At 45.0% G+C, this 11,256-nt stretch overlaps 1 protein-coding gene and 1 long non-coding RNA gene across 4 annotated transcripts in view; one reads left to right on the top strand and one right to left on the bottom strand.

The window, feature by feature from the left end:
* The window catches only part of nr2f2 (nuclear receptor subfamily 2, group F, member 2), a 7,905-nt gene extending 282 nt beyond the window's left edge, over positions 1 to 7,623 (bottom strand). Inside the window, exons 1-3 of one of the 3 annotated variants that reach the window (XM_035641736.2) lie at positions 7,277 to 7,623; positions 2,237 to 2,764; positions 1 to 46 (exon numbers count right to left, since the gene is read on the bottom strand). The exon at positions 1 to 46 is cut by the window's left edge and continues 282 nt beyond it. In XM_035641736.2, the coding sequence (XP_035497629.1) occupies positions 1 to 46; positions 2,237 to 2,764; positions 7,277 to 7,316 (614 nt within the window). In that variant the 5' untranslated portion in view covers positions 7,317 to 7,623. Of the gene's footprint in view, positions 47 to 2,236; positions 2,783 to 3,788; positions 4,862 to 7,276 lie in introns of those variants that run through there. The other 2 variants (XM_035641734.2, XM_035641735.2) reach the window with 2 other exon arrangements.
* On the top strand, positions 6,405 to 10,996 carry LOC124850112. The gene is made up of 2 exons (XR_007030970.1): positions 6,405 to 6,806; positions 6,897 to 10,996. It is a non-coding gene; the product is annotated as an uncharacterized LOC124850112 (long non-coding RNA).
* The last annotated feature ends 260 nt before the right edge of the window (positions 10,997 to 11,256 follow it).

Here is an 11,256-nt window from a genome sequence, read left to right as displayed (position 1 = left end):
TCCTGCAAACTTTCCACATGGGCCACATCTGAGAGGCCACAAGCATCTGAGAGGGGGGGGGGGGGGGGGGGGGGGGGGGAAGAAAAATAAACATTAATAAAGTGTCACCTAAAGTGTTTCTCTCACTAGAAGTGTTCCAACGTGGTGATACAGTGGCGCAGACTGATGCCTGTCATAGTGAAAAAAAATTTAAAAAGCTTTTATTTCAGGAAATTATTATTTTATCAATATATGTAAAAGCGTTTTTTTCCTGTAGTATTTTTTTTCTATAAATAAATGTGCACATATTTTTTTCAGTGTACAATAATTTCATAATAACATAATTGCGCGAGAAAAATAATTACCACAGCACATGTACAATTGTGGCTCTACACTGTTGTGGCAGCACATATTGCTATAACTGCTGCATTATATATTTTCAAAAATATATTTACATAAATTAAAAATAATAATAATGATAAATTCACCACAGCCAAGGAGCAGATGTGAGAAAAATGTGAGCTCAGTTCAGTGTTTCTTATTCCATTGCAATTGTGGGCGCTACTATAACTTGGTTACTTTTATTAATAACAATAATAAGCATATCCATAGCTAAAGAGTGTGTTTCACTTGGGCCTATATCCCTCACAGTCAGCGGCAGAGCGAGGGAGAGAGGAGGGGGAGGGAGAGACGGGGAGACCTCCTGACCTTTAGTGAGCAGAGATTTAGCTTGGAGAAAAAAAAGAAGGGCCCATAGCCTACGGAGCTGCCGTCACACTATACCATCAGAGACGCATAATCACTATCTGTGCTGCTGCGTGTGGGCGGCAGCTGAGTATGTGCCAAAAAAACCCAAAACGCTTGTACGCACATTGGTTAAGTTTGTAAAGTTTACGCGTGACAACAACCAAACCACCAGAGTGGCAAAAGGCGTGTCATCCAGGCCACAACGCACAGCTCGTGTTCGAGCCTCCGGGACGCAGGTACATAGATGTGGAGGAGACCTATCAAGCCGTATAATAAAAGGCATCATAATAAAAATTCAATGAGCTGTAATGTGATTATTTTAGAATCGGCTAACAAGCCACCACGAGGACGATGAGCGGGGCTTGCTCGAGCCCCAAATGGAACACAGAGGATGATGGCTCACAGGTATGATATCATTTCAAAGACATGCGTTCACTCTCCGGTGAAACCTTGTAAATCTCTTCCACACCTACACCCCCCACCCCCCCCCCCCCCCCCCCCCCCCCCCCCCCTCTCTCTCTCTTTAATGGTGGAGCTAATGTAACAAAATAGCAGGGAAGTTTGGGTCATGACCTAGTTCTGGAGCAAGTCCAGAGACGCCTTGAATCCTACAAGGCGGAGAGAGAGAGAGAGAGAGAATGTTTCTGCAAATAAAAAATGAAAGCCTCCCCTCTTGTCGTGCTGTTAGATGCTGACATATTTTGCAACTGCAGGGTGTGTATGGGTACTACAGGAGTTTTTAAAAAATCTTCTCGGGACATGTCTGGCCCCCACAATGACAAGAGAGCGTAGCAGCAATGCTCCCTGCTTTTACTGTGTGCAAATGGGACATTAGGCTTGTCTTTCTTTTTCTCTCTGTCCCCCTCCCCCTCGGAGCCTGACATCATTTATATCTGTCATTGCCTACAAACAAGACGTGGGGTATACACACATTGACAAATGGCGGAAAGAAAATAAATAAATAAATTAAGTGTAGAGCAATTCATCTGCAATACATTTGGATTCTCCAAAAGTGAGCCAACAGCTAGACTTTATTTTATTTTGTATGATGCTTCAGGTAATTATTGTGTGTGTGTGTGTGTGTGTGTGTGTGTGTGTGTGTGTGTGTGTGTGGTATCAGACTTAGTTAACTCGAGCTTATTCAGTCCCTGTGTTTTTGCTCGTCAGTTTAATTAAGAAATCTCTTGCATGGTCATGCCACAAATTTCCAGTTTAGCCGCGTGTATATTTGTCTGATAAATCAACTAAGTGGTTTTATAATTTAGTAGCCGGGGGCCTGTGCCCAAACATCCTTGACCATGACGGCAGCATGGGTGACATTTTTAAGCAGGATGTTCCACCTGAGACAAGCAACAACCTCTAGCCGGATATATTTAGGTCAGCAATGATTCAGCTGATGTCAGTGTGTATGTTATAGTGACATTTCACACACACACACACACACACACACACACACACACACACACACACGGCTGAACTTGGGGAGTGTGTGGCCAGTCTATTGTCTTACCTGTGGTGAAGAGCACAATTGCCTTTAAGCAGCTATATTCGGCAGAGTCAACGTGCAAAGCTTTGAGCTTCTCCACTTGCTCCTGGAAGATCCTAATGTGGTCCATGAAGGCCACCACTCTGTCCGCGGACATGGGGGAGGCGTGGAGGCCGGCCGCGGCCAGGAGAGGAGCCACATGCAGGGGCATGGAGCACTGCGCCGCGTTCAGCACAAACAACTCACTCCACGTCAACCTCAGCAGAGCCACCTGGTCTGTGATCTGCAGGTCGGGGAAGAAGGGAATATTCCTGGCCCACTCCACGGCGCTGAAGAGCATCCTGGCGGCTAGTTCACAAATGTTCTCGATGCCCATGATGTTGTTGGGCTGCATGCACTGACTGCCATACCGGGACGTCGGGTAGGGCTCCGCTCTCAGCAGAAGAGAGATATATCCGGATAAGTAGGAATGGCAGTGGAGTGGGTCTCCGTTCGTCAGGGCGAACTGGCCGTGGTGAGGCTGTGTGGGTGGCACCCGTCCCCTTTGCACGGCTGCAGTAAAAAGAGAAACTGCAGATATTGAAGCCTGAATTCTACAAATTATCACTCAACTGTATATGGAAATTAATGACATTTATATATATATTTATATATATATATATATATATATATATATATATATATATATATATATATATATATATATATATGTATACATATAACAGGAAAAGACACACACACACACAGTCATACATATTATAGCAATTATATATATATATATATATGTATGTATGTATCGCAGCATTGTAAACTACAGTTTAAAAAGAGACATTTGCATTCTGTTTGATAGTGTCACAGTGGAGTGGAGACAGACACTGGAGATGAGCTCTGGACATGTTTAGCAGCACGAGCCACGCATAGCTTCAAAATGATGTTATTCAGCAGCAGCAACATGAGCTGGCTGAGGGGGAACACAAAGAGGGCAAGACAGACCTTGCATGTTTAACCCTTAACCCACTCAGCAATTCATCTCTTTCGACCAATGCACACGGGCCTATATATATTTTTTCGACACTAATATTCAGATATAATTCTTGCGGGTTTTGCGGGACGCTCTCCCCCCCTCTCTCTGTGTGTGTGTGTGTGTGTGTGTGTGTGTGTGTGTCCGGCTTCGGGCAGCAGAGACGAGGCGGGTTAGATGAGGGAGATGTCGCCTGAACACGCTACGTCTTAATTCGACACTCGCCATAATAGCGCAGGGGGGCTAGATCGTGGGCCATCATCCGAATACAGATGTCTCTCCTCGCACCGCCGCTTCGTCTAAATACTCGTTCGACAGCCCCCCGGGCCGCTCGCGGCTCAGCTGCCTGTGGAAGGCGAGGCTGTGCGGGGCTGTGCGGGGCGGCGCGGGGCGGCGCGGGGCTCGAGCGGCTCCGTGGCGAGGCTCCAGCCGGGCGGAGGCGGCGGGCGACGGGGGGCGACGCGAGGCTGCACACGGCGAACAACGAGGTCCGCGAGACCACAAGCGCGCGCACATACACACATACGGGAATGAGAAAACAAAAAATCCCAATACCTTCCCGTCTCATGCCGACTTTGAGGCATTTTTTGAGGCGGCAGTATTGACACTGATTGCGGTGGTGTTGGTCGATCGGACAATTCCTGTTGGCGCGGCACGTGTAGGTGAGGTTCCGTCGTACGCTCCGCTTGAAGAAGCTCTTGCAGCCCTCGCAAGTGAACTGGCCGTAGTGTTTGCCGCTGGATTTGTCCCCGCACACCACGCACTCGATGTGCTGCGGCTGCTTCTCCGACTGCTGCGTCGTCTGGTTCGTCGGCGTGGACTGCGTGTTGTTCGGGGGCCCCTGGACCGCGGTCTGGGGGGTCGGAGGGGCCACCTGAGAGGCGGTCAGGTTCAACTGGCCTGGTTGAGGGGTGGGAAGAGATAGTCCTCCCTGGGTCTGCGAGGAGAGGGCGCCTTGGGTGTCAGCCACATCGTCCTGGGAGCCTCTCCACACTACCATTGCCATATCTATCAGTCAACGTAGAGAAACTTTTTGTCTGCCGTTTTGGTGTCGCGGTGAACAGACGTCTCGGGGAAACGCGAGGGAACTGTGGTCGACAGCCACACACCAAAAAAAATTGTCAAATCTAGCCTAAACGTTGAATCCACTCCGGATCTCCCGGGAGAGAGAGAGAGGGAGAGAGAGGGAGAGAGAGAGAGAGAGAGAGAGAGAAAAACTGTCGAGTTATTGCTGTTGGAGACGAAAGCACGTTTTCACAACTGATGCGGTGGCGAGCTGAGTCGCTGCCTTGCGCTTAAAGGCCAAGTCCAGGGGCGCTTACAGGCAGCCATCCAGTACACCCATCAGTGGGAAAGGTGCGCGGAATATTGAAATAATCAACCGAGGTAGCATGGACTGTCAGTGAATAATGGAGCAGGTCGGTGAGACCGCGCCTGCAGCAGCAGCAGCAGCAGCAGCACAACACAACTGGTGGAGCTCACTGTGGCGGCGACGATCAAGTTCCGGCACAAGTCTTGAAGAAAAATCACCAACTGGGCAGAGAGAAAAAGAAATCGCCTCTTGTTCCCCCTCGCGTCTTCTTCTTCTTCTTCTTCTGGTGAGGCAGCGCCAGGCGAGACGCGCTGCTCGAGCCAAATGTCTCTGAGAGCCGGAATATGAAGACAACTCTTCCTCCACCGAAAAAGCCAAAGCACCCACGACCAAAAAAAAAAAAACTGAAATTAAAAACAAAAAACAAAGATCACAACCTACAAACCTCCTCCGTGCAATGGGGAAATAATAACGGGCAAAAAGACTAGGAGCAGAGATTCAAAGTGATCAAATATGTTAAAAAGGCGGAGGTGAGGAAGTGATTTGCGATTGGTAGGAGCCGGGCTGGCTGAATGCTTTCTCTCTGATCAGCTCACTGAGCTCTCTATATAGTGAACTTTGACACGACTGCTGCAACTTAGCACACGTTACCATGGAGATCGGCTGCCATATAAGGAAGGAGAGTGTGTTTGACTGGTCAGAGCTCAGGGACCTCCCCCTCAACCCCATTGGCTAGTCGGCACTTGTGCTACTTGGTGCCTTGCCAGAGCCAGCGTGGAGGTCGAGAGGGCCGCTTGGTCCTAAAGAGAGACGGGTTTTCCGGGGAAGAGGTGTTCTCAAGTCGCCCAGACTGTGGGCTTCACACTCACACGCACGTCGCCCGGTAAAAAAAAAACCCCTCATCAATTCAATGTGAAAATTAAAATCGTTCGCCTCATATCGTGTCAGAGTATATCCTGTAAACGCCATAAAAATCTGCAACATGCAAGGGGATTTTGTCACTTTTTGGTTAATGATCTGTGCTTAATATTACAATAAAACTGCCAAAAAACCATTGTGGCTTAATTTTTTTCCCCTTTAGGTAGGTGGATATAAAGACAGACTACACATTCCAAAAAATCACAAAAGAATGGGAGGAAAATGAGGCACGATGGCTGGATTATACTCTAAATGCAGATTATAAACATTATTTAGGAGAAGAGCAAACAAAACAGCAGGTATGTGCACGAGTACACTTGCCATACATTTGTCAAAAGACAACAATAATGAATGTCATTTGGATTCATGCATTTTTTTCTCTAAGTCATATGTGTGTGTGTAGGCTAATGTACTTATTAGTGCCTCGAACCACACCAGGTCCTATTCATCACAATGCACACCTCTTACAAAAATGTTATGATAGGCCACTGACATCATCTGGCCGCCCGCTGCAGCCGCTGCTAATCCCCCTGACCACACAAATCCCAAACTCACAGGGTCAAATCTGGGTCTCAAGAGTCACAGTTAAAATGTTTGGATGTGGTCAAAACCTGAGGGGGACTGTCGCTTTAAATAGGGACTATACGATTAAAAAAAAAAGAAGAAATGTCACATGAGGTCAAAGGCCATGCCCTTCACAGTGAGGTTAGGATGACACTATGACATCACTTCTGATCAACAACAACAACGATGCCCTGTCAGATGTCGCTTCATAATAAACATAATGTGCAGTTTGAGGTGATGAGAAACACCGTGGAGACTGCGGTGCATGTATAAGGCGGTTGACCAGAGAGCTGCTTCCCACATGGTTAATACATTTTTTTTTTTTTACGCTTGTATTTAATCAGTGTTAAACTTCGCTCGGAGGCGATGGACAACTTGAACCGCAGGTGAAACTTCACGGAAGCCACACCGAGGAACATAAACCCTGTGTCAGTCTGCAGAGAGAGTCACCTCCTCATCACCACCACCAGCAGCAGCAGGCTGCATTGTCCCAGGGTGTACTACAGTATATGGGCGCCCCCTAGCGTACGCTTTCTTTCTGCTTCAAATAAGATTCAATTGAGAGGAGCCATCCGACGAGGAAACCGCCTCAGTCTCGTCTCACGCATCGACCAAACTAACGAGCACCATTTTTTAAACTGATCACTGTTTGTTTAAATTCTGTTTTGCATGACTTGGACGGCAAAGCTTTGAGAGTTGCCAAAGTTGGATTTACTTTTTTTTCCCCTCTCTCTCTCTCTCTCTCTCCCCCCTCGCCACTTCAGGCAGTCCCAGCGGTGGTATTTAGACCAATTGTGTCATTTATTCTAAAACAAATGAGCCGATTATATATTTTGTCTGCATGACTATTCTGTCGGTTTAATTTACAGATCCCGCGAGCACGGAGCGTCTGTAAATAAAGAAAAGAACAAAAAAAACACTCACGCAAGATATCGACTCATCGAGGAGCCAGTTTTGCTTCGAATGGTAAGTAAACATTTTTGCACGCTTTATAATGATGATGGAGCAAAGAAGCCACGCGTTATTCCACGTGCTGTAAACTGCACATCGTCTCGCTGCAAACAATAAGGTGCATATGCGATATACTTCCACAGTGCGCATTGCATACGGAAGATATTTCGCTGATGATTATCATCCGAGTGGTCATTTATATGATGATCACACTATAAGGTTAGTTATTTGCAAAAATACCAATTCATAAAGTTACCCCTTGATATTTGATGGCGACAGTGAGGCTTATAAAACCTACCAAATGCATATGTTGCTGATTCGTCCGCAGCAGGATGCATCTTCTCTCTTATATATTTAGTCTTCTCTTTCTGGACACAGTGCTCAGATTGAAGCGGGCAGAGCTTCCTCTCCGACAGACGGCATCAAACACGTTGTTTATTGGAAAAACGGCAATGTCTGATCATGCACAGAAAAGCAAAAACAAAAAAAAAAACTTTTGGAGAGCCGAAACCATGCAGCCAGACTGGTTCACGTCATGTGTCGTTGAGCGAAGGAATTGGAAATGTAACGTTGACGTGTCGTCCGAGCAGAAATATCATTTGACTGCCTCTGGGATCCCGTGCGCCTTTTCCCTCCTACAGTAACGTGGCCGCCGCTGCTTTGTGTGGGCTACTGAGGAGAGGAGAGGGGGAGGGAGGGAGGGGGTGAAGTCAGAACAGACACCTGTCTTTAAGTATGGCGAGCAGGCGTTATGAGATTCTGCTTATTGGAAATTAAAGAGGACTTGGACGTAAAGGCACAGTAAGTCTCGTGATTAGAGGTGTAATTAAAAAACGGCCTCAAATTTAATTTGCTTGTAAAAATATTTCACCAATATTCTTAAATAACAAAAGCAACATTGACAGTTGTATTATTGTCATCATTAGTATTATCTAATTAATTATGACATCAAATTACGGCGTATATATATATATATATATTATTCAAAATAAAAAAACAATAACGTCATTTTTAATTGCTGCACCTCTGGTTATGACATATATATGCAGAGAATAAGAAGGTTAATATAAGGAATGATTATAGCCTCAGTTAATTAATCTGTGGCGAGATGATGCCGAGCACCTTTTTTTTTTTTACGCATATACATTTGCACACCGACAAAAAATTGATCAGCTATTAAAAAAACCCCAGCAAAAACTCTTCTGCTGCAGTTGTTATTTCCCGGTGTTTTCAACGTTTCCTCTGAGTGATTAGCAGTTTTCTTTCTTCACCCTCCAATTACGCAGCAGATCCGAGCGCAACACGCGCTCAGCGCGTCGCGCCCGCGCGCAACGACACTGGCGACGGCACGAGTATCGATCAAGACGAGACACGGAGGATGTCGCCCGCGCTAAATATTTACCGATCACACACAAATAGCAGGATCTGTAATGATTTCCCAGGCTCCGGCTGCGAGGGGAAGCACTGAATGACTTTATTATTGTTAGTAAAACAAAGCGCACGCTCTGGAACACAGGAGTGGAGATGTGCTGACTGGGATAAGTGCAGTTCAATTAATGGATGGTGAGCAGATAACAGTTGCGGTTTACGGGCGTGCAAAGACGAAGACGGGGAAGAAGAAGAAAAGAAGCAGCTTTCACTCGCGTCTCAGGTGAGAGTGACACATGCACGGCGATGGGTAAATCCTCTGGCACGCCGGATTGCGCACGGTGGTCAAAACGACGTCAAGTCAACAGATTACTGAGTGAAAGTTTCACACCGGCCAGCGCGCGTTCGCGTGAAAATATCTCGCTCCGGCATCTGAATTTTCTCTTAAAGCGCTTTAGATATAAAATATGATACTGCTCTCACCATGTGTAAAAGAAAGAGAGAGAGAGAGAGGTAAAAGTGAAATAAAAGTTGACTCTAATCTTATCTCTGCCTTCACCAAGTCCTCCATGCAGATAGAGGGATTGTGACCCGCAGGTCTCCGAGTTCCCGGCCTGATTAACCCCTCCAGACCCGAGCAGGAGCAAAGGTTAACCAGGCTAATCAACTTCAAGAGTCTGATTGAATTAGATGACGGTGGAATCAGGACCGAAACTTCATTGTCCCACTTAGAAAAAAAAAAACACACCAAGAAGAGAAACCTTGGACCTTTTTTTTTTTTTGGACAACTTACTAAATTTAGAATATAAAACGGAGGAATTAAATGTAGATAAGAGTAGAGATAACTTTTTTTTAACAGCCAGCAGGTTTAATCAGTTTCTTGTAAAAGCATTAAACATTTCCAACATACTTTCAATATGCTAAACCCTCTTTAACACACACAGATTGTTTTCTCTCTCTCTCCTGCTTGATAAAGATCAGTTGATTGATGGTGGTTGTGCCCCACATGTCATGACATTTTTATGTGCTGCATTGCATATCAATCAGTAGCCTTTAACTCTCCAGTAAAGGTTTTATCTCTCCTCTCTTCGTGGCAGGGCTTCGTGGTGATGTTGCTTGAATATGGAAAGATGGAATAATAAAAAAAAAACCCCAGACCAATTAGTTAAAAGTCTCCTTGTACATTTGGCACTAATTTAGTTATAGGCCTAAATAATATTTTCTGTTACTTATATACTTAAACAGCACAGGTGATCACAAATAAAACAAAAATGTTACGTGAGCAAATTGGCTTATTTTTATGTTTAAATCATGACAGTATTAAAGATTCCTAAATTGCGAGGGCATAAAAATAACTGATGATATTAATTATTTGCACACGTTTCATCCCAATAATGTGTCAATATTTTTATAGCATATAGTTTTTACATGGTTGAATTGATTATTCTTAAGCTCATGTTTTTATTGACAAAAGTAGGACTTGACTGTGAAGTTATCTCCTGTATTTTCTTCTTTTAAGAATACATCATTTTTAAAAAGGCATTCTGTGGTGTAAATCTATATGCAATTTAATTATATTCATACATATTGGTGAGTATACTGACCACAAATTGATTGAAACTATTTTATAAAGAGTCCATCCAGCGATGTGCATCACTTCTTTCTGTCTGCGCGCCCTGAGGGCCACTATCTGAAATGGCAATAGATCCCAGATAGTTCACTGTTCAATTTGCTAATGATAGATTATAGTGCCAATTTAAACAGATAGGGATCAATTTGTCTCAATGATCACTCCTCAGGCTGACTGCCAGCACGCTCTTAATGTATTTGTAAATGCTGGTTGTTTGAATCATGGCGGTTCTGTCTGAAGTGATCAGAACTGCAGTGTGGAGGGAAATGAGCGGTGTAAATGATAAATGATGTGTTTTGGCTGCTAAAGATGGAGCACTGACGGAGCGTACGCGACGATTACTTCAGGCAGAGGCACTGCAGCAGCAGCGGCCATAAGGTCAATGGTTTAAGTCAGAGGACTTACTGGTAAAGTCTGGCGAGGAGAATTGTGTGATAAGTGCTCTGCAACCCTCAGGAAACTAGTGCTGAAGTGCCCTTCGGCAAAGCAGCTTAAACCCCATCTGTCCCAGTGGAGGTGCAGAGCGGCCAGCAGGACAAGTCTGCGGCTGAACCGGCCACATGTGAGATGTGTCTCTTGGAGTGTGACCTGCCCTCCCTTTTCTTTTTGAAAAGTGGGCAGTCCACTCGCCCTCACACAGTTGTGTGTTTTTTCAATTTTTTTTCATGTACTCACACAAGTGAAAAGGTTTGGGAGACGACACACCAGGGGAAAGCAGTGGCACCATTCAGCCCCTGAACCAGACATGGGTCACATGTGGCCCCAGAGGCAACAGACAGCGTATTGGATTACAGTAACTCAAGGTGTAATGTGGTAGCAGTGTGGGAAATGTAAAACAGTATACAAACGGATGTAGAGGAGGCGTAACCGCAGCTTCAGCTATTTAATGTTGAACACATATTTCTTAAAATTTCAGATACAATCAGTTTTAACAGCAGACATTCTCACCAACTTCTTATTATCATTGGATTTGTCACTATCAAACTGTGTTTTGATGTTGCAATAAATGCATCGACTGTATGCACGAGTGTTATTACGAGTTATTACTTCTTGACAATTTCTGGGGACATTTGGAAGATGGGTTTAGATATAACAGTGATGCATGTGTAATTTTGGAGTGACCAATGAAGTGATAATTACTGAGGTAGCCCATTAACTGGTGCTGTGTATAATTGAAATTTGCAGTGTCACACCTGCCACATCCATTACTAATAAAGTTTGAAGACTTCACGTGAGCTGAGTTTTTCTTTGCACGGTAACCTTCTGCATTTCTACAATTG

Source organism: Scophthalmus maximus, chromosome 7 (genome assembly GCF_022379125.1).
Source record: "Scophthalmus maximus strain ysfricsl-2021 chromosome 7, ASM2237912v1, whole genome shotgun sequence".
Lineage (NCBI taxonomy): Eukaryota > Metazoa > Chordata > Actinopteri > Pleuronectiformes > Scophthalmidae > Scophthalmus > Scophthalmus maximus.
Note: the sequence above shows the minus strand (reverse complement) of the source record. Positions and strands in the feature narration are given on the sequence as shown.